We start from the raw sequence: 27,973 nt of genomic DNA, 5'->3' as shown, positions 1-27,973 counted from the left end.
TATTTTGGATATTATCAGATATGTCATTTGCAAATATCATTTCCCATTCAGTAGGGTGTCTTTTAGTTTTGTTGATTGTTTCCTTCGCTGTGCAGAAGCTTTTTATTTTGCTATAGTCCCAATAGTTTATTTTTGCTTTTGTTCCCCTTGCCTCAGGAGACATAGCTAGAAAAATGTTGTTATGGCTGATATCAGAGAAATCACTGCCTGTGCTCTCTTCTAGGATATTTATGGTTTCAGGTCTCATGTTTAGGTCTTTAGTCCATTTTAAGTTTATTTTTGTGTATGGTGTAAGAAAGTCCAGTTTCACCCCTTTGCATGTAGCTGTCCAGTTTCCCCATCATTTGTTGAAGAGACTCTCTTCTCCCCGTTGCATATTCTTGCCTCCTTTGTTGAAGATTAATTGACCATATAATTGTGGGTTTATTTCTAGGCTCTCTATTCTGTTCCATTGATCTATGTGTCTATTTCTGTACCAATACCATACTCTTTTGATTAGTACAGCTTTGTAGTATTTCTTGAATTCTAGAATTGTGATACCTCCAGTTTTATTCTTTTTTTTAATTATTATTAGTTTCAGAGGTAGAGGTCAGTGATTCATCAGTCCCATATAATACCCAGTGCTCATTACATCACATGCCCTCCTTAATGGCCATCACCCAGTTACCCCATCCCCCGACCCTTGTCCCCTCCAGCAACCCTCAGTTTGTGTCCTATGAGTTCGAGCCCCGCATTGGCTGTAGAGATTACTCAAAAATAAAATCTTTAAAAAAAAAAAAGAGTATCTTATGGTTTGTCTCCCTCTCTGATTTCATCTTGTTTTATTTTTCCTCTCTTCCCCTATGATCCTCTGCCTTGTTTCTCAAATTCCACATATGAGTGAGATCATATGACAATTGTCTTTCTCTGATTGACTTATTTCACTTAGCATTACACCCTCTAGTTCCATCCATGTCATTGCAAATGGCAAGATTTCATATACATCTTCTCTATCCATTCATCTGTCGAAGGACATCTGGGCTCTTTCCATAGTTTGGCTATTGTGGACATTGCTGCTTATAAACATTGGAGTGCAGGTGCCCCTTCAGATCACTACCTTTTTATCATTGGGGTGAATACCCAGTAGCGCAATTGTTGGGTCATAGGGTAGCTCTATTTTCAACTTTTTGAGGAACCTCCATACTGTTTTCCAGAGTGGCTGCACCAGCTTGCATTCCCACCAATAGTGTAAGAGGGTTCCCCTTTCTCCACATCCTCGCCAACATCTGTCATTTCCTGACTTGTTAATTTTAGCCATTCTGACTGGTGTGAGGTCGTATCTCATTGAGGTTTTGATTTGGATTTCCCTGATGCCGAGCGATGTTGAGCACTTTTTCATGTGTCTGTTGGCCATTTGGATGTCTTCCTTGGAGAAATTTCTGTTCATGCCTTCTGCCCATTTCTTGATTGGATTATTTGTTCTTTGGGTGTTGAGTCTGGTAAGTTCTTTACAGAATTTGAATACTAGCACTTTATGTGATAAGACATCTGCAAATATCTTCTCCCATTCTATCAGTTGTCTTTTGGTTTTGTGGACTGTTTCCTTTGCTGTGCAAAAGCTTTTTATCTTGATGAAGTCCCAATAGTTCATTTTTGCCTTTGTTTCCCTTGCCTCTGGAGATGTGCCTAGCAAGAAGTTGCTGTGGCCGAGGTCACAGAGGTGCTGCCTGTGTTCTCTTCAAAGATTTTGATGGATTCCTGTCTCACATTTAGGTCTTTCATCCATTTTGAGTCTATTTGTGTATGGTGTAAGGAAATGGTCCAGTGTCATTCTTCTGCATGTGGCTTGTTCTTTTTCTAGATTGCTTTAGCTATTTGGGATCTTTTGTGGCTCCATACAACATTCAGGATTATTTGTTCTAGTTCTGTGAAAAATGTTGTTGGTATTTTGATAGGGATTGAATTAAACCTTTTATTTGGGTAGTATGGACATTTTAACAGTATTTGTTCTCCCGATCCATGAGCACGGAATATCTTTCCATTTGTTTGTGTCATCTTCAATTTCTTTCATCAGTGCTTTATAGTTTTCAGACTACAGGTCTTTCACTTCTTTAAGTTTATTCCTAGGTATGTTATTATTTGTAATGTAATTGTAAGTGGGACTGTTTTCTTAATTTCTCTTTTTGCATTTTCATTATTAGTGTATAGAAATGCAACAAGATTCTGTATATTGATTTGGTATCCTGCAACCTTTATGGAATTCATTTATCAGTTCTAGTCGTTTTTTGGTGGAGTCTTTAGGGTTTTCTATATATAGTATCATGTCATTTGCAAATAGTGGAAGTTTTACTTCTTCCTTATCAGTTAGGATACCTTTTATTTCTTTTTCTTGTCTGATTGCTAGGACTTCCAGTACTATATTGGCTAAAAGTGATGATGGACATCCTTGACTTGTTCCTGATGTTAGGGGAAAGGCTCTCAGTTTTTCACCATTGAGTATATTAGCTGTGGGGTTTTTCATATATGGCCTTTATTATGTTGAGGTATATTCCTTCTAAACCTACTTTGTTGAGGGTTTTTTTGTTTTTTTAATCATGAATGGATGTTGTGCTTAGTCAAATGCTTTTTCTGCATCTACTGATATGATCAAATGGTTTTTATCCTTTCTCTTGATGTGATGTATCATGTTAATTGATTTGCAAATATTGAACTACTCTTGCATCCCAAGAATAAATCCCTCTTGATAATGGTGAATGATTTAAGGTGTTGTTGGATTTGGTTTGCTAATATTTTGTTGAGGATTTTTGCATCTATGTTCATCAGAGATATTGGCCTGTTGTTCTCTCTCTCTGTAGTGTCTTTAACTGGCTTTAGAACCAGAGTAATTCTGGCCTTGTAGAATGAATTTGGAAGCTTTCCTTCCTCTCCTATTTTTTGAAGTGCTTTGAGAATAATAGGTATTAACTCTTCTTTAAATTTTTGGTAGAATTCACCTGTGAAGCCATCTGGTCCTGGAATTTTGTTTGTTGGGAGTTTTTTTATTATTATTATTGCTGTTACTGATTCAATTTCTTGCTGGTAATAAGTCTTTGAATTTTCTACTTCTTCCTGATTCAGTTTTGGGAGGTTGTATGTTTCTAGAAACTTACCCATTTCTTCTAGGTTGTCCAATTTGTTGGCATATAATTTTTCATAATATTCTTTTATAATCCTTTGTATTTCTCTGGTGTTGGTTGCTATTTCTCCTCCTTCTGATTTTGTTTATTTGAGACCCCCCCCCCTTTCTTTGGATGAGTCTGACTAGAGGTTTATCAATTTTTTTTATCTTTTCGAAGAACCAGCTCCTGGTTTAATTGATCTGTTCTATTCTTTTTTAGTTTCTATTTATTTCTGCTCTAATCTTTATTATTTCCTTCCTTCTACCAGATTGGGGTTTTGTTTGTTTTTCTTTTTCTTGCTCCTTTAGGTGTAAAGTTAGGTCGTTTATTTGAGATTTTTTCTTGCTTCTTGAGGTAGGCCTGTATTTGCTGTAAAATTCCCTCTTAGGACAGCTCTACTGCATCCCAAAGATTTGGGACTGTTGTGTTTTCATTTTCATTTGTCCTCATATATTTTTATTTCCTCTTTGATTTCTTGGTTGACCCATTCATTGTTCAGTAGCATGTTCCTTAACCTCCATGTATTTGTGTTCTTCCTGGATTTTTTCTTGTGGTTGTTTTCTACTTTCATAGTGTTGTGATCAGAAAAGATGCATGGTATGACTTCAGTCTTTTTTAATTTCTTGAGACTTGTTTTGAGGCCTAACGTGATCTATTCTGGAGAGTGTTCCATGTGCAGTTGAAACAATTGTGTATTCCACTGTTTCAGGATGCAATGTTCTGAATATATGTTAGATCCATCTGTACCTATGTGTCAAAGCCACTGTTTCCTTGTTGATTTTATTTGTATGATCTATCCATTGCTGTAACTGGGGTGTTAAAGTCACCTACTATTACCATATTACTATTGCTTACTTCCTTTATGTTTGTTATTATCTGCTTTATGTATCTGGGTGCTCCCATGTTGGGTGCATAAATATTTGCAATTGTTACATATTCTTTTTTTAAAAAGATTTTATTTGGGCGCCTGGGTGGCTCAGTTGGTTAAGCGACTGCCTTCGGCTCAGGTCATGATCCTAGAGTCCCGGGATCGAGTCCCACATCAGGCTCCCTGCTTAGCGGGGAGTCTGCTTCTCCCTCTGACTCTCCTCCCTCTCATGCTCTCTGTCTCTCATTCTCTCTCTCTCAAATAAATAAATAAAATCTTTAGAAAAAAGATTTTATTTATTTATTTGAGAGAGAGAGACACAGTGGAGAGGGAACACAAGAAAGGGGAGTGGGAGTGGGAGTGGGAGAAGCAGGCTTCCCACTGAGCAAGGAGCCCAATGCGGGGCTCGATCCCAGGAACCTGGGATCATGACCTGAGCCAAAGGCAGACGCTTAACAACTGAGCCATCCAGGCACCCCTGCAATTATATATTCTTGTTGGACTGTTCCCTTTATGATTATATAGTGCCCTTCTTTGTCTCATGTTAGTCTTTTTTTTTTTTTAAGGAACTTACAGGTGTGTTTATTTTTTGAGAACTTCCAGAATTATCTCCACTTCATAAAGAAAAAGAGAATTAGAAGGAATCATGCAGTTCTATCTTAAGAAGTAATCCCAGCTGTGCCACTTTATTTATAATATCATTGGCCCCTTCAGTCACTAACCTGGTATTAAGTAAGTTAAGGAAGTGCCTATTCTTTTTTTTTTTTTTTATGTTATGTTAGTCACCACACAACACATCATTAGTTTTTTATGTAGTGATCCACGATTCATTGTTTTCATATAACACCCAGTGCTCCGTGCTGTATGTGCCCTCCTTAATACCCATCACCAGGCTAACCCATTCCCCCACCCCCTCCCCTCTAAAAGCCTCAGATTGTTTCTCAGAGTCCATAGTCTCTCATGGTTCATCTCTCCCTCCAATTTCCCCCCTTCATTTTTCCCTTCCTTCTCCTAATGTCCTCCATGCTATTTCTTATGTTCCATGAATAATTAAATCATATGATAATTGACTTTCTCTGCTTGACTTATTTCACTTAGCATAATCTCCTCCAGTCCCATCCATGTTGATGCAAAAGTTGGGTATTCATCCTTTCTGAAGGCTGAGTAATATTCCATTGTATATAGGGACCACATCTTCTTTATCCATTCGTCTGTTGAAGGACATCTTGGCTCTTTCCACAGTTTGGCTATTGCGGACACTGCTGCTATGAACACTGGAGTGCATATGGCCCTTCTTTTCACTACATCTGTGTCTTTGGGGTAAATACCCACTAGTGCAATTGCTGGGTCATAGGGTAGCTCTATTTTTTTTTTTTTAAGATTTTTTTTTTAAGTTTTTTTTTTTTTTTTTGAGACAAAATGAGAGAGAGAGCACATGAGAGGGGGGAGGGTCAGAGGGAGAAGCAGGCTCCCTGCCGACCCGATGCGGGACTCGATCCAGGGACTCCAGGATCATGACCTGAGCCGAAGGCAGTCGCTTAACCAACTGAGCCACCCAGGTACCCCAAGATTTTATTTATTTATTCGACAGAGAGAGACACAGTGAGAGAGGGAACACAAGCAGGGAGAGTGGGAGAGGGAGAAGCAGGCTTCCCGCTGAGCAGGGAGCCCGATGCGGGGCTCGATCTCAGGACCCTGGGATCATGACCTGAGCCAAAGGCAGACGCTTAATGACTGAGCCACCCAGGTGCCCCTCTATTTTTAATTTTTTGAGGCACCTCCACACTGTTTTCCAAAGTGGCTGTACCAACTTGCATTCCCACCAACAGTGTAAGAGGGTTCCCCTTTCTCCACAACCTCTCCAACATTTGTTGTTTCTTGCCTTGTCAATTTTTGCCATTCTAACTGGTGTAAGGTGGTATCTCAATATGGTTTGTTGTTTGTTTTTTTTTTAAGATTTTTTTAATTTATTTGACAGAGAGAGACACAGCGAGAGAGGGAACACAAGCAGGGGGAGTGGGAGAGGGAGAAGCAGGCTTCCCACAGAGCAGGGAGCCCGATGCAGGGCTCGATCCCAGGACCCTGGGATCATGACCTGAGCCGAAGGCAGATGCTTAACGACTGAGCCACCCAGGCGCCCCCTCAATATGGTTTTGATTTGAATTTCCCTGATGGGTTAATGATGATGAACATTTTTTCATGTGTCTGTTAGTCATTTGTATGTCTTCTTCGGAGAAGTGTCTGTTCCTGTCTTCTGCCCATTTTTTGAGTTGATTATTTGTCTTTTGGGAGTTGAGTTTGAGAAGTTCTTTATAGATCTTGGATACCAGCCCTTTATCCATAGTGTCATTTACAAATATCTTCTCCCATTCTGTGGGTCGCCTCTTTGTTTTGTGGACTGTTTCCTTTGCTGTGTAGAAGCTTTTTATCTTGATGAAGTCCCAAAAGTTCATTTTTGCTTTTGCTTCACTAGCCTTTGGAGATGTATCGTGAAAGAAGTTGCTTTGGCTGATGTCAAAGAGGTTACTACCTGTGTTCTCCTCTAGGATTTTGATAGATTCCTGTCTCACATTGAGGTCTTTCATCCATTCTGAGTTTATCTTTGTGTATGGTGTTAGAGAATGGTCGAGTATCATTTTTCTGCATGTGGCTGTCCAATTTTCCCAGCACCACTTATTGAAGAGACTACAGTCTTTTTTTAAAGTCTATTTTGTTTGGGGGTGCCTGGGTGGCTCAGTGGGTTAAGTGCTGACTCTTGATTTTAGCTCAGGTCTTGATCTCAGGGTCATGAGTTCAAGGCCCACATTGGGACCTACTTTACCAAAAATAAATAAATAAATAAATAAATAAATAAATAAATAAATAAATAAATAAATGTCTTTTTTGTCTGATAGAATAGTCTTTTTTTGTCTGATAGAAGTATTGCTACCCCAGCTTTCTTTTTACTTCCATTTGCATGTTAAATGCTTTCCCATCAGGGCACCTGGGTGGCTCAGTCATTAAGCATCTGCCTTTGGCTCAGGTCATGATCCCAGTATCCTGGGATGGAGCCCCACATCGAGCCCCCACATCGGGCTCCCTGCTTGGCGGGAAACCTGCTTCTCCCTCTCCCACTCCCCCTACTTGTGCTCCTGCTCTTGCTCTCTGTCTCTGTCAAATACATAAATAAAATATTTTTTTAAAAAGTAAAATAAAAAAATAAATGCTTTCCCATCCCTGCACTTCCGTTTTTTAAAAAGATTTTATCTATCCATTTGAGAAAGAAAAAGAGCAGAGAGGTGGGGGTTTTTTTGTATTTAAAATGTTCTTTTTTAATTTGTCGTTTAAAAACCAACTTGAAAGAAGCAAAATCCAAAACTTGCCCTTTGCCTCTTGCAACATAAATTATGTATAGTTCAGAATGATCGCTGATACAAAACATGCCAAGGACAGGGCGTTGGGGGTGGAGAGAGAGGGGGCGCTTTAAAAAAGGAAATAATTTCATCCGTTGTTACGAAGGACCAACCTTGCTGTACAGGATACACACAACACAAAATAAAGTCTTCACGGCATTCACACTTGTCAGCAATTTATTTTTTAAAAAGGGGGAGGGTCCTGGAGGTGAAGGGAGAAGACTATAAAAAGGAAAAACTGGAAATTGGAAATGTACAAGTGTAAACCAACCCAAAATAAAAACATGGGGGGAGGGAGGTGGGGGGTGCGGGGAGAGGAGGGAATTCAGGTGCAATTATACAGGCGGGGTACTTAAAAAAAAAAAAAAAAAAAAACCCAACAACCAAAATTCCAACCTTGTAGCTTGGGTCTGAGTTAGTTTATATAAAAATTAAAAACTGTATGAGGTTTCTTCACTACATTCTACAGGACTATCGGATACCTAGCATATGCTTATAAAGTCTGCCCCATTCCCTTTTCCCAATCCCAGGGCCCAAGCCCCAACTAGAGCCTGATTCACAGGAGCCAATATCCCCCTCCCTGTAACCTAGACCTTTTGCTTTTGGAAAAGGAATATCCAATGGCTTTGGGGGCAGCAGCCCAGTCTCCCCACTGTCTGCTTAATGATTTAATGTCATTTGCTCAGGGTGCCTGGGTGGCACAGTTAGATAAGCATCTGACTCTTGATTTCGGCTCAGGTCTTGATCTCAGGCTCATGAGATGGAGCCTTGTGTTGGGCTCCGTGCTCATCAGGGAGTCTGCCTGGCTTCTCTCTCTCTCTCTCTCTTTCTCTCTCCCTCCCTCTCCCTCTGCCCCTCCCGATCGTGCTCTCTCTCTCAAATAAATCTTTAAAAAAAAGTCAGTTGCTCAACCAACTGAGCTACCTAGGCGCCCTGAATTCTACATTTTAATGGATCCATCCTCAAACCTCCATCTTGCATGCTTCCTCCAGGGGAAGAAAAGGTTTCCAGGTTTGTCTAATATTCCAGGGGAAGAAAAGGTTTCCAGGTTTGTCTAATATTTGTTTGGGCCGATAGAGCATTGTGCTCCAACAGGAACCCACTCCCTGATAACATATGGCGGTTCCTCAGAAAGTTAAAAATAGAGCTACCCTAAGATTCAGCAATTGCACTACTAGGTATTTACCCAAAGAATACAAAAATACCAATCCAAAGGGATACATGCACCCTGATGTTTATTTTAGCATTATCTGCAATAGCCAAATTATGGAAACAGCCCAGATGTCCATCAACAGATGAATGGATAAAGAAGATATGGTATCTAGATACAATGTAATATTACTCAGCCATTAAAAAGAATGAAATCTCAGGGCACCTGGGTGGCTCCGTCATTAAGTGTCTGCCTTCGGCTCAGGTCATGATCCCAGGGTCCTGGGATCGAGCCCCGCATCGGGCTCCCTGCTCAGCCAGGAGCCTGCTTCTCCCTCTCTCACTCCCCCTGCTTGTGTTCCCTCTCTCACTGTCTCTCTCTCTGTCAAATAAATAAAATCTTTAAAAAAAAAAAAAAAAGAATGAAATCTTGCCATTTTCAAGGACATGGATGGAGCTAGAGAGTATTATGCTAAGTGAATTAAGTCAGTCAGAGAAAGACAAATACCATATGATTTCACTCATATGTGCAATTTAAGAAACAAAACAAATGAGCAAGGGGGGAAAGAAGAGAGAGAGGTAATCCAAAAACCAGACTCTTAACCATACAGAACAACCTGATGATTGGGGATTAAGAAGTGCACCTGTGATGAGCCCCGGGCGTTGTATAGAAGTACTGAATCACTATATTGTACACCTGAAATTAATAACTAATATTACACTGTATGTTAACTAACTGGAATTTATTATTTTTTTGAAGTTTAGATTTAGATTTAGGTCAAAGTGTCATGTTTAGTAAAGATGTTTATTGGCTTCCAATGTATTTTTAAGTTATGGCTTATTATTTAAATTTTAGGTAGTTAACATACAGAGCATTATTGGTTTCTGGAGTAGAATTCAGTGATTCAGGAGGATGGGAGGCAAGGGTCAGAGGGAGAAGGAGAGAGAGAATCTTAAGCAGGCTCCACACTCAGCGCAGAGCGGGCTCGGTCTCACGACCCTGAGATCATGACCTGAGCAGAAATCAAGAGTTGGACACTCAACTGACTGAGACACCCAGGCACTCCTAACTAACTGGAATTTAAATAAAAATTTAAACAACCAAAAAAAAGAAAACCTTTGCCTGAGTTAGCATTTTCCAATCATTTCTTGGAATACCAACAGATATTTTTGAAAAGCAAGAAGGTAGAAGCCAAACACCAGGGATACCTGGGTGCCTCATTTGGTTAAGCATCTGCCTTCAGCTCAGGTCATTATCCAAGGGTCCTGGGATCGAGCCCCGCGTCAGGCTCCCTGCTCAGCAGGGAGTCTGCTTCTCCCTCTCCCTCTGCTTCTCCCGTGCTCTGTCAAATAAATAAAATCCTTAAAAAATAAAAATAATAAAATCTTTAAAAACAAAAAAATAACTAAAATAACAAAATTCTGTTCTTCATCACTTGGACAAAGTGCAGCACCAAGGGCCATGCGCTGGTCCCCTCTACCAAGTCACAAAGTTCTGGATGTCTTGGTGGCCCTGCTCCACGCTGCCTGGGCTCTGGCTCAGATGTTGCTTCCTGGTCACAATCTTTAAGCCACTCCACGTGCCTTTCCACACACCATTTACCTCATTTGCAAAGTATCTTCCATTTCAGACTAGAGACTAGAAAGGGCCCCAAAGATGCAGAAGATTTGGGGTGCCTGGGTGGCTCATCGGTTAAGCATCTGCTCTTGGTTTCAGTTCAGGTCATGATCTCAGGGCTGTGAGATTGAGCCCTGCATAGGGCTCTGCGCTCAGTGGGAAGTCTGCTTCTCTCTCTCTCTCCCCCTCTGCCCCTCCCCTGGCTCACATGCTCTAAGTAAATAAAATCTTAAAAAAAAAAAAAAGATACAGAATATACCTAGCAGACATCTGGCCATGTCCATAGCACTTTTGCTGGCCAGAGGCCTCTACTAGACAAATTTGGGGGTGTGACCCCGGTAGACCATGATGAATTTGAACGGTCCACCAGCCTGAGACTGCATGTCAATAAGGTCCACCTGGCACCAGCTCCTCGTCTCCACAAACATCAGTCTTCAACAACATACCTTTCTCTACAGGATGCAACTTAACGCTGGCAGGGTTTGCATAGCTTCAAGCACAGGAGTATGGCTTCCTGCGTCACATTCTTGTATCTCTTCAGCTCTGCCAGCATCCTAGGCTCCATGCACAATGCTAACATGGGCTCATGCAGCACATCCTACATGTGATCATTTTTGACATAGTAGCAAAAGCTCGAGTTGCCTTCTGACAGGGGGACAATTAGCATTTCCTCATTCCCAAGGCAAATGAGAAATCGCTTCAGTTGGCAGAGAGAGAGGGTAGATTCCTCTTTTCTGGTTTGGTATGCTTCACTTGTTCGACTAGCTCGCTATATTTGTCACTTGAAATACATGGAATTGTCTTCTCTCTTTTTAGACAGTAAAAGGTTAAAACAGTGATAAAACTGTTGTTTGGCATCACACCCAAGATCCTCCCTGGATGCAGCTGGGAACTGAGACAAAGGTGAGGAGCTGTACTGGCTGGAAACTAGAGCAGGTACAGTTTACTGAAAACACTCGCCCAGGTCCCCCTGCCAGGGCAGCTGGGCACTCACTGACCAGCAGGCTTGGACTCCCAAATGGAGATGGGCCACATGCCCCATGGCCAACTAATAACAAGTGACTCTTCCCTTACCTGATTAATGTCCCCAAGGGTGTTTAAAGTCAGGCTCTGATCCGACTCTGATTCTACATTAAGTGGTGCAGGCACCCAAATGGGAGAAGCTGACCAGCAACCCTGGGATCCCAAGATACACCCACGGTGGCCACTCCCAGGAGATGCCAGAGCTGGCCCCACCACTAGGGCAGAAGAGTCTGCTTGGGTGCAACAGGTCCAGCCAGCAGGTAGTACTCATTTCCTGCATGTAATTTGAGGTCAAGTCTGGGCATATCTCAGCCAGGTGTGCGCAGGTGTGTACAGAAGGCAGATGGGAGATGTGTGGGCATCTTGGCCCCAAAGCAAAACCTTCAGGTCAAATTTAAACAATAACCAATCCCCTAAGCTAGCCCTCCCTCTCCCCACTCCTGTGGAAAGAGGGTAGGCTCAGGTGAAGGCTTTCTTCAGCAGGAATCCATGGCTGGAAACAGACCACTCACCTGAAGGCCTATGTGTCCGGCAATAAGGCCAACCTGCTCCCCAAAATCCACATCCTTACCCAAACAGCTCACATCCCCGAAGGCTGCCTTCTGCAGGGCACTGGGTGGCCCCCAGTCTTCCCTCGTGGGATCCGGGGCCTTTCTCCAAATGCCACCCCTGTCTGGAATAAGCCGTGTCCACAGGGAGAAGTCAAAGGGGCATGGCAGAAGTCAAATGGAAACCAGTAAACAAAGGGAGTGCAAGGCAGAGAGAGCAGGGGAGGAGACGAGAAGAAAGGAAACGAGAAGAAAGGAATTAGCATCCAGTTTTGGCCAAGAGAAACCTGCAGCCATGAGGATGCCCCTTGCTAGGGGCTGGGAGGCCTGGTGAGTATGCTGCCTCCCAAGCTCACCCACCAGGGGTTGAAGTCTCTCCTCTCTCCCTAGCCAGTCAGTGGGGACACAACACCATTCCAGAGAACAGGACAGGTTGACAATTAGCACCCAAGGCCCCAGAGGAACAGAGCACGGGGGTGTGTGGCCAGGCACTCCTCCCACCCAAACCTACTCTCCGTATCACTGGGTCCCTTTGGAGGCTCATCTGGGGTCAGCCTTTTCTGTCTGCAGGGCCTAAAGCCCAGCTGAGAGATGAGATGACCAGAAACCAAGCAAAACCCCTCTCCTGACTGAATGTCCACACAGCTCCAAGAGTCCCACACTAAACAGAGGGAGAGCTCACAAGCACAGGAACACTGCTGGGCATGCTGCACAGTGAGCTGGGCTTTGTCAAAGACTTCCATTAAGAAACTTGGTACGCTTTCCTCCAAAGGGCCCAGGACACACACACACACACACACACACAAATCACACTTGAGAATTCATCACGGCTTTTAAAACCATGTATTTGAGAAGTTCACTTGGGATAAGAAATTATTTGCTGATAAAAATCATTTGGGGAATTAACACAATGAAATGGAAAAATTCAGGCCATTGCAACTTCAACATGAACAAAGGGAGTCATGAGGAAGCCCTCTCCCTGACAGAGTCCTGTGTGCCCGGAGCTCCCAAGCCCCTGCCACCAGCACCACCACCACTACTTGGGGCCTCTCTTCTCCTTGAAAGCCTCCCGATAGCAGCTGACGATGTTGTTTATGGCCCGGCAGACTCTGAGGCTGCACTCCAGGTTGGGGTCATCGCCACTGATGATCTGCAGGCCAGCATCACAGTGTGCCAAAGCCATGGCCCGGTGTCTGGCGGTGAGCTGGGCGCGCCATCCTCACCCTCCTCTGCAGTCACATGCCCCTCTCTGGTCCCATCAGCTCCTCATTGGAGAGCCCGCCCGGGGCTCTGCAGCAGCTCCACCTCATCTGCCTCGGTCACCTCTCTAAAACCCACACCATGGGCCAGTGCCAGGATGTCCTGCAGGATCTGCGGCAGAGTTGCTACATGCAGCCTGTTGGCATCCTGCTGGATGCCCTCGCGCCACAGCTTCCTCCACCCCCCATTCAGGGTAGCTGGCGGGACCTCCTCCCAGGACTCAGAGATGTTGTAGGCAGTGTCAAGAATGCTGCAGTCTCGGGGCGCCTGGGTGGCTCAGTCGTTAAGCATCTGCCTTCGGCTCAGGTCAGGATCCCAGGGTCCTGGGATCGAGCCCCGCATTGGGCTCCCTGCTTCTCCCTCTCCCACTCCCCCTGCTTGTGTTCCCTCTCTCACTGTCTCTCTCTGTTGAAAAATAAATAAAGTCTTTAAAAAAATTTTTTTTAAAAATAGCTTTAAGTACAATTGTCTTATATTATATTATGCATATTTAAAGGGGTAGGGATGTGGCTCATTGAGAAAGATGTAGCAGGGGTGCCTGGGTGGCTCAGTCGTTAAGCGTCTGCCTTCGGCTCAGGTCATGGTCCCAGGGTCCTGGGATCGAGCCCCGCATCGGGCTCCCTGCTCAGCGGGAAGCCTCCTTCTCCCTCTCCCACTCCCCCTGCTTGTGTTCCCTCTCTCGCTGTGTCTCTCTCTGTCAAATAAATAAACAAACAAACAAACAAAAAGAATGCTGTAGTCTCACCAGAAGTCAAGGACCACCGACTGCTGGTCCCTGCCTCCCACCCGCAACGCCAACAGGCGGAAGACCGTCCGTGGGTAGAAGGCCTTGAAGGTGGCAACAATGCCCTGGTTCATGGGCTAGACGAGGGCCACGGTTTTCTTGGGCAGGTACAGCACACGCACGTGGTCTGAGAGGTCATCCAGGCTCCCAGGGTGGCCAGGGGCACGGTCCAGGATGAGCAGGGCTTCGTACGGGAGGCCGTACCGGGCACAGTCCCTCTCCACAGCTGGGCAGAAGGGCACAAACCACTCCTGGAGGATGCTCGTGGTCACCAGGCCTCCGTGTGTGAACGCCACACCACGGGCAGGTTGGGCCTGGAGCAGCCCCTGAGGGCATGCAGGTTCTCCGAGGGATACAGCAGCAGCAGCTTCACCTTGAAGCTGCCGGCCGCACTGCCAGCAAGCCGCGGCGTCAGGAGATCTCGGGCTGACTTCTCCTCCAGGGAGAGGAGCATCCTGGCAGGCAGTCGCTTCCAGAAAGCCCAGTCTCATCCACGCTGAACACCAGCCGGGGTGGTACCCGCCCTCCTGGATCACTCTCCGCACAACGCGGGGTACTTGCGCACGGCTGCCGCAGTTGGGCCCACAGCCTCGACACCCACCCCAAGGCCAGGCACCCTCAACTAGCCCCGAAGGCCTCCGATGGGGCACCCTCACCCTGCTCCCACCTGAGGTCCTCAGACAGGCTGCGAGGCTTCTCCGGGACGAGGATGACACTGATGGGCGCGTTGCGCTGGTTCTGGTCCTCGGTCCACACGCTTAGCAGCCGCTCCATCTTCTCCACCGCCAGGCTGCGGCTGCGCGTCAATCTGGTGGCCGCTGGGAACTCGCTTGGATCTTCTCCTTGTTGTCACAAATGGTGGCCACAGTGGAGGCGGACAGCCCCAACACCTTCCCGATTCTGCTACGCTTCTCTCCAGCTTCGAAGCACCACAACATCTCAAGCTTCACCTGCAGGTTGATAGCCTCGCGGTCCCCCTCGGTGCTGTGGCGCTGGCTTGCACTGGGCGGCCTCTGCAGAGGGATCTTCTGGCCAGAAACGGAGGAGGCTCTATCTGCATCCCTCTCTCCAGACATAGCTAAAGAATATGTGTTTTCCCGCCCTGTGCCGGCTGATTCCAGTGCCGCTGCTGCCCTGGCCCTGACCTGCTGTAAAATGGGGAGAAAACGTTTACTGGTGGGAATGTAGACAGGCTTGGATAATCCTGTCAAAGACCATTAATAAATCTCCCTCATTTGGCCACAGAGCTCACTTCCCACTGGATGAATTCTGGCCCCATGGACTAAATTAACTTCAGCCTCAGTAATGCGGCAAGCCTCTGAAAACCCACTACCACTTTATAACAATGCCTCCCAATGGCCATACTGTTCTAAGTCAACTACTTCAGCCCGCCTCCTGAAGGATCCAGGGTAACACAAGACACAACAAGCTGATGTCAGACCAAAGGCAGAAATCAGAAATTAACAGGTTGCGGGGGGCGGGGGGGGGGGGCCTCAAAACATTGTGGCTGGGTACAGGAATTTATAACAACTGTTCATAAAACTGAACTCTGAGCTTTCAGGCCGCCAAGGAGGAAAACAAGAAGCTGTCCAGTTACAAGAAATGCATTTTCATGGCTCTGAGCTTGCAGAGACCCTAAACAATATAATTAAGGATATCAAAACTCACAGTTTTTGCTTTGTGTTGTTTTGTTTGCTTGTTTTGCTAGAGGTAAGAACTGACCTTTGAACAACACAGAGTTAGGGGACCCCCCCCCAAGCAACTGAAGATCCACTTATAACTTCTGACTACTAATAACTTACTGTTGACTGGAAGCTTTACCGATAAAATAAGCAGTCAATTAACACATACTTTGTATGTTATATGTATTATACACTGTATTTTTATAATAAAGCTAGGAAAAAAAGAAAATGTTATTAAAAGCACAAAGAAAATACATTACAGGGGAGCCTGGGTGGCTCAGTCAGTTAAGCGTCTGCCTTCAGCTCAGGTCATGATCCTGGAGTCCTGGGATCGAGTCCCATGTCAGGCTCCCTGCTCAGCAGGGAGTCTGCTTCTCCCTCTGACCCTCAGCCCGCTCATTCTCTCTCTCGCTCTCTCTCTCTCAAATATATAAATAAAATCTTAAAAAAAGAAAAAAGAGAGAAAAGAAAATACATTACTGTATTATATTTATAAAAAAAAGGGGGGGGGGCGCGCCTGGGTGGCTCAGTCGTTAAGCGTCTGCCTTCGGCTCAGGTCATGATCCCAGGGTCCTGGGATCGAGCCCCGCATCGGGCGCCCTGCTCCGCGGGAAGCCTGCTTCTCCCTCTCCCACTCCCCCTGCTTGTGTTCCCTCTCTCGCTGTGTCTCTCTCTGTCAAATAAATAAATGAAATCTTAAAAAAAAAAAAAAAATCTAGGGTGCCTGGATGGCTCAGTCAGTTAAGTGTCTGCCTTCCCCTCAGGTCATGATCCCGGGATCCCAGGGTGGAGCCCCACATCAGGCTCCCTGCTAAGTGAGGAGTCTGCTTCTCCCTCTCCCTCTGACCCTGCTTGTGTGCTCTCTCTGTCACTCTCTCTCTCAAATAAATAAAATCTTTAAAAAACAAATCCACGTACAAGTGGACTCATGCAGTTCAAGCCCATGCTATTTAAGGGTCAACTGTACATGGACATGGTAAAAACATGCAGACAGGCTACTGCAGAACCAGGCAGGGGGCCTAGAGGCAGCCAGGGAAACCCACTTCCCCTGTATCCTTCCACAGCAATGGAAGACCATGCACCGTTTCTTTCAGGAACAGCATCTCTCAGAGCTCAACTCTGTACTGTTGATTTGTGACTGGAGTTTCACAGTGAAGCATCCTGTGACACAGAGGCAAGCTTTGGCCCCTATCTCATGGGGGAGAGCCATCCCTGGGGAGGCTATATAATGCCCGAGGACCAAAAGCCCTCCCCACATCAAGGTAAGCCTGACCAAGGAATGGGAGGCCAACTGTTTGCCACAAAACACCTCAGTTCCCTTCCCTGCCCAAAGAGACAGCCACACTAGGCTGCCATGAGGACTGAAGGTGAGACAGCCCTCCACAGTGCTCAGCACCAAAGCAGGGGCTCCAGGGACATCCATGTGCTGAAGGCTGGGCTGATCTAGAGGATCGGCAGGCCAAGAGGGCAAGAGGAGGTGAAGAGGGGTGACAGCTAGGACAGGGGTGTGTGTTCTGAGATGGGCAAGACAAATGACTCCTAAAGAGGCACTAAAAGGAAAGGGTTGAGCGGCTTGTGACACTGGAAGGGCCCATAAGAGATGAAGTGAAACAGCAGGTGCAGAGCATAAATGGGCTTTCTTTGGAAGTGTCTATATACCCACACACAGACAGACAGACACACGTGTGTGTGCTGCATACGCACATATAAAACAAGAGAGAAAGGACACACAAAGGCTAACAATGGCCATCTCCAAAGAGGCAGACTAGCTGTGAGGCTTGAAATTTACATACTTTTGTTAAAATTTGAATGACTTTATAATACACATACATTACATTCTTAGATTTAAAACATAATGGGAGGATAAACTGATACTGATCAGCATATTACTTTCTATCTCTGTGCAACAGAAACTATGACTAAATTGATAACAGAAAACTCACTTTGGAGAAGTGGCCAGTAAGATGGGGAAGAGGAGCCTGCTGGCGTGGGGGCCTGAAAGAAGCAAAGCCAAGATCAAAGCCAGCCCAGGGGGCACAGCCTCAAGGCACCCCGGACAGAGGAGAGGTATCCCAGTCCCCATTACAGGCCAGTGTGGTCAGTCCTGCCCACAGTTGTGTCCTCTGGGCCTACCAAATGCTGTTTTAAATTGTGAACTGGTACCAAGAATAAAAACCTAGTTTTGGGCTTTCCTGACAGCAATGTTTAGCCACACCCAAAAGAAGCCGAGACCAGGCAACCCCATCTGTGCCCCAGTCTCACCCCTGTGCCTTTGGATTTGGGCACTGGGGTCCCGAGACCTCAGGACAAGCACCTAGTCTACTATTCACACAGTGCAAGCCTGGGGATACCCCACCCTCAAAACCAGGAGCTGAAGGAAGCTGCAGGGCAGGCTCCTGGGCCAAATCTGAGGGTGAAGGGAGGTGGGAAGAGGCTGGGCACAGCTGCTGAAGTGACCCTCCAAGGAAAGGTGGTGAGAACCTTCCTTTGGCTGCAGCCAGATATTCAGTAAAGGGCTGACTCAGCAGCCCTGGGTTGTCCAAACCCTGCAGGTTCCAAAAGTTTGGCCCTTGACGTGCTCCTAAGAGGTAACCTCTAAGCCCTTGGAATATTCTGCCTGTTAAAGCTGTCTTTGTTTACCTAAGGACTTGGGCCAAACCAGATACTTCATGCTAACAATGTGAGTTATAGTGGTGACCCTGGGCCACACTGTACCAATCTGACCTCTGGGAGGAGTTGAGATTGAGTAACTAAAGTCAGTATGCTCCATGCTTATGTGACTGACCCTCACTAGAAGAAACCCTGCCCACCAAAGCTCAGGAAAGCATCCCTGATTGCTGCACTGTCATGTATCACTGCTATGAGAATTAAGCAGTGTCCACATGACTACCCTGGGAAAGGACATGTGGAAGCTCATGGCCACTATCTCCCAGACTATGCACCTTTTTCCATTGCTGATTTTAATATGTATCTTTTCACTGTAATCAACTATAATCATGAGTATAACAGCCTTGTTGAATTCTGTGACTCCTTTCAGCAAATCATTAAGACTAAGGGTGGTCTTGGGGACTGCCACACACACCTTGACATTGACAGCCAAGGAAAAAGTTTGAGACATCTGGCTTCTGAACTTCAGGACAGAATCACAGCGATCATCTCCGAGGCCACACAGAGAAAGTAAGGGCCAGACCCTCTACCCTCTCTCACGTGGGGCCACTGGAGGGACCAGCAACAGGACAAGGTCAGGTAAGGGCACGGAGCAAAGGGAGGAGTGTTCACGTACATGTGAACTGTGGCAAACTTGAAACCATGTGATTTCAAGGATGAACGGACAGAACCAGACACATCCCACAAGAATCACATGAGTACCAGGCCTGATCCATTCGGTAACCCGTAGGCCGCTGTTCCAACATCCACAATGTCATTGCAAAATCGCTTTTTTTTTTTTAAGTTTATTTCTTTTTTTAGTAATCTCTACAGCCAACATGGAGCTCGAACTCATGACCCCGAGATCAAAAGTCACATGCTCTTCCGACTGAGCCAGCCAGGTGCCCTGCACACTCTCTTTAGAGTGTGCATCACCTAAGCATCCATTCAGCAGGAAGCTGAGAACTAGAACTAAAAGACAGACCTCAAAGGAGGAGGCAAACATTGGATGTTGGTCAAGAGACAGCCTGCCTCAAAACACTGGCAGCAAGCTTAGAAAAGAGCACAGTAGTACCACCAAACACCCCACAAAGACTACAGACACATGCCTCCAAAATGCCTCACCTGCACCTCACGTTCATGCCTAGGCGAAAACAGTCATGCATTATCAAGGTCTTCCTTAGCAGTAACTGAATCCAGTTTGCAGCTTTTCCAACATGTGCAGAACCAGATTCATCATGTCCCCCTCAGACACCCCAGCACCATCCAGCAGTGGCCTCTCCTCAGGGGTCTGGGTCTCATGCCCTCCTCAGTTTCTAACTGTCTTAATTCCAATCTCTTCCCTTTGTTCCCATAGCTCTAGGAGTAGATACTATTCCCTGCAGTCCTTACTGCCATGACACCTTACAATTCTTTCTATACTTTTCTCCTCCTTCAATAACTGGTTAAATGATTTACATTAAAATTCCCTGTTAGGGGCACCTGGGTGGCTCAGTCATTAAGCATCTGCCTTCGGCTCGGGTCATGATCCCAGGGTTCTGGGATCGAGCCCCGCATCGGGCTCCCTGCTCAGCAGGAAGCCTGCTTCTCCCTCTCCTACTCCCCCTGCTTGTGTTCCTGCTCTCTCTCTCTCTCTCTGTCAAATAAAGAAATAAATAAAATCTTTAAAAAATAATAAAATAAAAAAACTCCCTCTGTTAAAACAAATGGTGTGTTAAGGGGCACCTGGATGGCTCAGTCGTTAAGCATCTGCCTTTGGCTCAGGTCATGATCCCAGGGTCCTGGGATCGAGCCCCGCATCGGGCTCCCTGCTCCGCGGGAAGCCTGCTTCTCCCTCTCCCGTTCCCCCTGCTTGTGTTCCCTCTCTCGCTGTCGCTCTCTCTGTCAAATAAATAAATAAAATCTTTTAAAAAAAAAAAAATTCCCTCCGTTAAAACAAGTGGTATGTTACCATTCCTGAAAAGGTCAAACAGTCTCACCATATGACCCAGCAATTCCACTCCTAGGTAAATAAATTAAAATCTTTGTGTCTCTATGGGTTTGCTTATTCTGGACATTTCATTAAAGAGAATCATGCAGTATGTGGCTTTTTATGACTTGCTTCTTTCACGAGTGTCATGTTGTCAGTGTTCACCTATGTTGTGGTATGTAATTACCTCTTTTTTATGGCTGCCAGGGCATTAGGAGGAGAAGAACGGAGAGTGACTCCGAATGGGCACAGAGTTTCTTTGGAGATGTTTAAGTTATGGTATTAGGCAACAGTGACGGTTGTACAATCCTGTAAATATACTAAACCCAGGGACTGTATACTTTTTTGGTATGTAAACTATAACTTAGTAAAGCTGGTTTTGTTTTTAATCGCTATGGTTTCTACTTCTTGATACAGAGAACCAAGAAAGCAGAAGGCACTGCATAGGTATGTGTGAGCAAACACATGAACAAATGCCAGGATGAATGATGGCATCCTAACCAACCACCTCTCCTTCCCATTTCATGGTTATCCCCTCCTCACGGGCACATAGGCACACATGTGGCCTAAGGTGAAGATGTCACATGGCAGGAAATGCAAGCCATCCCTGGCCAGGCCAACCTCTGTGCTCACCTCCTTGTGCCCCCACTCCCTCCAGAGAAAGGAGGACACCCTAATCGTGACTGGTGGTCTCACTATCCAACTCTCCAAACAGACTAAGCTCCAATAGGGCAGAAACCTTGCTTATTCCTTTCCCTGCTTGACTTATATGGCCTGGAACACGGCATGCATTCAGTGATCTTGTGAGAAAGTAAAAAAGGAAGAGAAAGGAGGCCCAGCACACCCTGAGAGGGTGAAATGTCATGCCGATGTCGAGCTCACATCTCTGGGGAGCTCACAGGCTAGAAAATGCTCCGAACATGGTCCAGCTTCTGAGTCTTATTCCCAGCAACGAGAACACTGGGCCAGGGTCATGGGTTGTGTCCCCTTCTGCATTCCCCAGCCCCCAGGAATCCCAACCAGCCCCTGGGCCCCTGTGGCTCACCAGTCTCCTGCATCATCTGAGCAAGGTCCTCCACCAGCGCCACAGCCTCCTCACCACTCTCAGGGCACTGGGACTCCACCCAGACCAGGGTGTCAGGTGGCAACACACCCAGGAACTGCTCCAGCACTAACAGGTCCATCATCTGCTCCTTGGGGTGTGCTTCGGGCCTCAGCCACTGGCTGCACAGCTCCTGTAGCCTGGCTAGGGCCTCTTGGGGCCCTGCTGCCTCTTCATAGTGGAAGCTGCAGAAGCGCTGCCAGGGTCCCTACAGAGTCTGGGCAGCAGGGTTGAGGGCTGAGAATTGGAGAAGGGTTCAGGATCCCATGGGGCAGCCTCATCTTCCTCCATCTTGATGATCACGAGCTCTTCCTGACTGAGGGGTGCTGGGTCGGCTGCCATGGCAAGACCTTGGGAAGTTGGCCTCCCCTGCACTCACTCAGGCCACACACCGTCTTCCTGGGACAAATGCCCATCCAGTCAGGGCCACTGATCATGCACGCCCCTCCAGTCACCCACACCCTCAAGGCCACTTGCTGCTGGGGAAACTGTCCCCAAGTCTGGCCGGCTGGCAACCTGGTAGGGGATACCTCCAGCCTCAACCTCCCCATCTGTGCCCTCAAGAGAACAGCTGGCACTGGGAATCTGGTTAAGAGAAGAGTGAACCCACCCCTGCGGAACTTTACAATAGCTCATGCCAGACTGGATAAAGGTGGGAGAGTTTTCCTGAGGGCAGGGGGCACAGACATGCCATGTTTCAGTGAACTGAGAGAATCCCACCAGCAGTCAAGCAGAAGTGCAGGCGGGAACTAGCAGAGGGTCAGTGCCCAGGGAGGGTCTGAGCAAGTGAAGGGTGCAATCAGCCAGGCACCAGGAAGAGTGATGTGGGGGACAGACTGGAAGGGCAAGATGGAAGCTAGGGACAGCATGGGCCAGGTGCAGGGAGAGCAATAGCTGACTCACACTGGAAGGCCTTCCTTCCCCCATGGCAGACTCCTATGGAGCCTGAGAGGCTCAGCTCACACCAGTTAGCCAAGCTCAAAAAATGACAAGGAAAGATGTCCACTCTACAATGTTAAACAAGAAAGTAATCTGTGGCCCTCCTCACGCAACATGATCCCACTGATGTTAACATTTGAAAACAAACCTCTGCGGTGTTATGTGTGTGTGAGTGCACGCAGGAGCTACCGTTATAAATGTTCAGAAATGGGTCCTGAAAAACAAACTCCCAGTGGGCGAAATCTGGGAAAAATAACTGGAGGAGGACATCCGCTTTTTCTTTTCTAAATCTCTACATACTGTCTGCTTTGGGGGGGGGGGGGGGGGCAACGGCTATTTGTTACCATTGCAACTTTAAAAGAGAATAAAGGCTGTTTTCACTGGCAGCGCATGTTTTTAAAAGGGTTGGTCAGGGTTCCCCAGACCGGGGCAGTTCCATGCCCCACACACACCCAACCACCGGGCTCCTGACTGCCAGGTGCCCTGAGGAGGTGATGGCTACGGGAGAGAACATTCTGGGCCGCGGGATCAGCTCAGGCCAGAGCCACGTGGCCAGGGCAATGCTGCAGAGCCTCTGGCCACGTAAGGGTCTGGATTTTAACCCCCGAGGGCGGAGAGCGCCCTCCCGGAGCACTCTAAGGACGGACGCAGGTGGAGTGGGAGCAAAGGGGGAACGCAAGCCTAGGCTGCGGAAATCCAGAGACGCCCCAGAGGAAGTGAGAACAGTTCGGAAGGAGCCCGGTGGGTCTGCATCTGAAAGGGAACCAGTGGAGGGAAGCCCAGGAAACTGGGCTCAGGAGGGTAACAGGGCCCATCCGCAGGAAGAACCCGCAGCAGCGGTGAGAGCCCAGCTCAGCCCAGAACCACTTCCGGGTCAGGACGCGCCCGCGCAAGACTGGGTATCCCAGAGGCCCCCGCGCCGCCCTTCCTCCAGGACGAACGGGGCTCCCAGGGAAACGGGCGGTGCTTCTCTGCGCCAAGTCCCCTGCCGTCCTCCGCCGGGCTGCACACCCTACCCCAGGCCTTTCCGACGCTTCTGGCTGCACTGCGCCCGACTCACCACCCCCCGCAGCCACACAGCCCAGCTCCACCGCGCAGGGACCGCGACCAACCACCCTGGCGAGGAGAACGGGGAGCTCCCGGCCCCTCCACTGACTGCTGCCGGCGCCCGTGCCCTTGCCCTCGCGCGTGACCCCCGCCCCCGCTCGACATCCCACGCAAACACCGCGGGAGGGGAGGGAGGCAGGAGTCGGTTGCTTCGGCGTCGAAGACAGGCTGTTGGTGAGGTTCTCTGGCAAATGCAGTCCCCAGCGCGTCCGAGAATCAGCCTGTGGAGCTGCAGGAGACACCGGGCTTCCCTGACCCACCACCAGGGCCACCCTAAAATGCTCAGGGGCCTGGGAAAGCTGGCTGGTTGAACGAACCCAGGGCTCCCCGCTGCGCGCTTACTGATGGCCGGGCGCCTGAAGAAACAAGCCCTGGAGCCAGACGGTCCGGTCACAATGCCTGCATGACCTAACTACTCCTTCCACCCGGTCACCGGCCGCTGGGCCTGCTTCAGCGGCTGTACGGCACTCAGCCTCCCCCGAGGATACCCCTTCCTCCTGGGCCTTAGGCTTTCACCAACCACCCCACCACACTGGGCTGCCTGTCAAACCCCTCGGTACCGTGTGGCATTTTGAAATGGGCGTTTCCTGTCAGCAAGGTCCCTGAAGCCTGAGACACCACTTCCCCAGAAAGCCTATCAGGCCTGGTCCTCTGTGCCTGGCTAGGTGGGGGTTCCTCCTGAGTCACCTGTCATAGCCTTGTCACAGAGAACGGAACAACCTCTGGACTGGCAGCTCCTGAAGTCAGTCTCACTCACCCTGGTCTCCTCAACAGCTGGCTCATAAAATGGGCGATTAATCCAGTCCGTCACCAGAATCCTAAGAAAAGCTTCCCTTTTCTGTCATCCCTCTTACCATTCTCCCCAGGAAAGCAAGCACGGGGCCTCGTCTGACCTTTCTCCCAGTAAGGCTGGCCCTTCAAGCCCCTCCCTGGCCCCCGGCCCCTGTGATATGTTGACAGCAAGCCCATCAATGCAGACGGAAGTAGCACGCATCCTTCCTCCCACCTTTATTTCTTGGCATGCGTGTCTGTGTGTGTGTGCACACACCTGTGTCGAAAGGAGTCCACAAGCCCAGACATCCCTGTCCCACCACCTGTGGCTCATCCAGCTGGAGCACAAGAACACCTTCCCTTGCTGACTATCTGTGTTTTGGTGACCCAAGAGGTGTTTCTGCAGTCAGGTGGACACCCCATGATGCCTGTTGTTACAGTTTGGGGGACAGGAAAACAAACTGGAATTAGGGGAGATAATAAGACTGGGGGGTGGGGTGTCCACCAGAATCAGAGCTTTGGGTCTAACTCAGGGAGAGGCTGGGCTGTAGCCAATGCACTGGGAGTTAACCCTGAGGTGATCACAGCTCTTAGGAGTGGATGGTATTTTCCAAAGAGCACCAGAACTGGGAGACCATCACAGCCACAAAAGGCTCAACCTCAAAGGCTAGAGGGAAGCCAAGACAACGATAGCACAGAAACTCAGGGAAGAAAACATCTCCAAATGAAGGAAGTGAACCCTGGTATCAAAATCCACAGTGAATCAAAGTGCTCAGGCACAGGAAAGGTAACAGAGACCCGGATCAACAGAGGCCATGGAAGCAGGAAGAGGTGAGGATGGCATGGAGAGGGACAAAGGACATGCCGAGAGCAGGAAACCCTCATCTAAAGTTGTCAAGGAAGGGTCACAATGGTGCAGGGAGTAAGAGGTCAGGTTTGGAAAATGGGAGAGGTGGGTCTCAGTGCTGGCCCCTCACCACAAGAAAAGCTGCCCTGGCAGGCTGTGCTGGGCAACTACCATACTACAGGATGTGTCCCTGTCATGGGTGGGCACTCCTGGGCCCTGCAGTTCATCTGCCAGTCAGAGAACACTACCCTTCTGTTCCCCAAGCCCGAGCTGTGTGTCACTATACAAAGACCATAGAGCATGAGATAGGAGAACTCTAGGGGAGAAGTAGCAGTATCTGACCTCCAGAAACAAAACATCATTAGAGAGAGATCATGTGAGGTCAAGCCCAAGCCCCAAATCATACAGGACAGCCAGAGGTCTGACCTTCATGACCTGTGCCCTTAGCCACATCCCCACCCTCTATGGGCCCCACTTGGGGCAAGGGCAGGTTTCCTGCCAAAGCCCTTGTTGCCACTGCCACGGGGCCCCCTAAGGATGCAGCTGCCCGGGCCTGTCGCCTCCTTTCCCGGTACAGCTCCCGGAGGCGGGCAAGGGCACAGTGGACACCCCGGGACACCCGTAGGCTGCGCTCCCGGTTTGGATCATTCTCCATGAGGACCCGTAAACCAGCAGCAAAGTGAGACAGGGCCTGGGCCAGGTGCTCGGTGCTCAGAGCACCCACATCAGCTTCCTCGGTCCCCGCACCCACCATAGCCTCTGTGAAATCTGGCTCTGGTTTTCTGGAGACCGAGACTTTCCCTGCCTTCCAGGTCAACCCAGAGCCGCTGATGTCCCCATCTTCTGCATCCTGGGGGCTGCCGTGGGGTGGGGGCTCCCCATGGGCCTGCAGGAGGCTGGCGACATCGGCCTCAGCTGCATCTCCAAGGCCCACATGGCTGGCTAGTGCGACAATGCTGCGACGGAGCTGAGGCACGGTGTCAGGCTCGGGGGTGCCAGAGGGGACACACTCGGGCCAGAGCTTCCTCCAGGCACTATTCATGGTGGCAGGCTGCAGCTCTGCCCAGGCTTCGGCTATATTGTCCACAGCAGTCACAACAGTGTAGCTGCGCCAGAATTCCCGCACAGAGGGCCGGTCTTCCCCAGCTGTCTCCTGGACCAGCTGGCTGAGCGTGCGGCGCAGGTAATGGGCCTTGAATGTGGCAATGACACCCTGGTTCATAGGCTGGATCAGGGCCGATGTGTTCTTGGGCAGGAACTCAACTCGCACGTGGGCTGAGAGGCCACCCAGATGAGCAGGGTGGCAGGGCGCGCCATCCAAGAGCAACAGGGCTCGGTGTGGGAGGCCGTGGCTGGCACAGTAGCTCTCCACGGCAGGGCAGAAGCAGCCAGTAAACCACTCCTGGAAGATGCTGGGTGTCAGCCAGTCATTGCGGTTAGAGCGCCAGACCACAGGAAGGCTGGCCTTGGAGCAGCCCTTGAGGGCACGTGGGTTCTCTGAGGGGTACACCAGCAGCGGCTTCAGTTTGAAATCACCGGCTGCATTGCCACCAAGCAGCAGAGTCAGGTGGTCCTTGGAGGCCTTGAGGCCAGGCCCGGCTGCCCCTTCCAGGGCCAGCAGCATGCGCTCCGGGAGCCGCTTCCAGAACAGGCCCGTCTCGTCCACATTGAAGACCTGGCATGGTGAGTAGCAGCCCTCCTCCAGAATGGTGCGCAGCACTGGGGGATAGTGGGCAGCAGCCTGGGTGTCAGCCACAGATGGCTCATCTGTCAAAAGCACATTGTGGCGAGCCTTGAATCGGGCAAACCAGCCATTACTGGCCCCAAAGGTCTCAGCCTGAGTGCCATTACCCTGCTCATGCTGCAGCTGCACAAAGAGCCGTCGTGCCTTCTCCTGGATGAGCAGTGTGCTGATGGGCAGGTTCTGCCGCTTTTGCTCCTCAATCCATAGGCTCAGCAAGCGTTCCATATGGCCCATCACCACACCCCGGCAGCGGGTCAGCTGCGTGGCGCTGACAGGGGTGGCTGCCTGAGAATTGGCCCGGATCTTGTCCTTGTTGACACGGATGGAAGCGACGGTAGAGGTGGCCAGCCCCAGGGCCCGGGCAATCTGAGTCAGCTTCTCACCTTCCTCAAACCTCCGGAGCACCTCTAACTTCACATGCAAGGTGATGGACTTTCGGTCCCGCTTGGCACTGTGGCGGAGGCCAATCCCACCAAGGGGTGCCTTCCCCGACATTGGCAGCCGGGGAGTTGTCTTCATTCCACCTCCCTGAGCCACGCACCTTGATGAGGTCTCTCCCCAGGGCCTATCCACAGTAGCTACCAATGTGCCCCCAATGGCAGCCTCTTGGCCTCTCCTGCCATACCTGCCTCTGCCTGTAAGACAAGGACACATGGGCATTAATGTGTAAGTACATGGAGGTCCCGACCACCAGGTGGCCTTCCCATGCTCTGACACAGAGCACCCAGCCCTGCTGACCACTGCCTCAGAGGCATGCCCAGCCCCTTCTTTCCCTACTGCTAAAAACACTGCACACACACTTCCAAGCATTCTTTGCATCTAGAGGAGCATGTCACTTAGTTTTAGCTTATGAGATCAAGACAAGTCTGCTAGGAGACTTTGCTCTCTTCCCCCAGCAAACCTCTTGTAACCACGAGACAGTCTAGAAACCACCTCCCACACACTGATGAGCAAATGAGCTACCCATTTCCATGCTTCCCACCCAAAGACATCAAACATCAGTGTTTGTTGCTCCTAAAGACATCCACATCCTAATCCCTATTAATAAATTACCTTATATGGCAAAAGGGACACTGTAGATGTGATTAAGTTAATAATCTTGAGATAGGGAAATTATCCTGGCTTATTCAAATGGGCCCTACATGTAATCTGAGGGGTCCTTGCAAGAGGAGGCAAAAGATTTCACTCAGAAGGCGGCAATGTGACCACTAGAGCCTAGAGCCTCCAGAAGGAACCAGCCCGGCTGATACCTTGATTTTAGCCCACTGAGACCCATCTCAGATTTCTGACCTCCAAAACAATACATTTGTGTTATTTTAAACCACTCATTTTTCAGTAATACCTTACAGCAGTCATAGGAAACTAACGCAGGAGGAAACCAACCTAA

The 27,973-nt window shown here is 48.6% G+C and overlaps 1 protein-coding gene across 9 annotated transcripts in view; it reads right to left on the bottom strand.

Annotated features, from left to right (window-relative positions):
- Nucleotides 1-8,245: 8,245 nt before the first annotated feature.
- Nucleotides 8,246-27,973, bottom strand: part of LOC123856175 (tigger transposable element-derived protein 1-like) — a 35,773-nt gene continuing 16,045 nt past the window's right edge. For 3 of the 9 annotated variants that reach the window (XR_010408096.1, XR_010408090.1, XR_010408095.1), the window contains exons 2-3: nucleotides 21,122-27,221; nucleotides 14,788-14,927 (exon numbers count right to left, since the gene is read on the bottom strand). Coding sequence is in view for 1 of the 9 variants with exons in the window: in XM_064580809.1 (XP_064436879.1) it covers nucleotides 14,583-14,927; nucleotides 25,594-27,221 (1,973 nt within the window). In the remaining 8 variants the exon portion in view is untranslated. Of the gene's footprint in view, nucleotides 14,928-15,676; nucleotides 15,903-21,121; nucleotides 27,222-27,973 lie in introns of those variants that run through there. The other 6 variants (XR_010408093.1, XR_010408097.1, XR_010408092.1 and 3 more) reach the window with 6 other exon arrangements.

The sequence above is a fragment of the Mirounga angustirostris genome, unplaced genomic scaffold (assembly GCF_029215605.1).
Source record: "Mirounga angustirostris isolate CCGP_5_RB_7025 unplaced genomic scaffold, mMirAng1.0.hap1 SCAF_16, whole genome shotgun sequence".
NCBI classification, from domain to species: Eukaryota; Metazoa; Chordata; class Mammalia; order Carnivora; family Phocidae; genus Mirounga; species Mirounga angustirostris.
The sequence above is the reverse complement of the archived record's forward strand: the minus strand, read 5'-3'. Positions and strand labels throughout refer to the sequence as shown.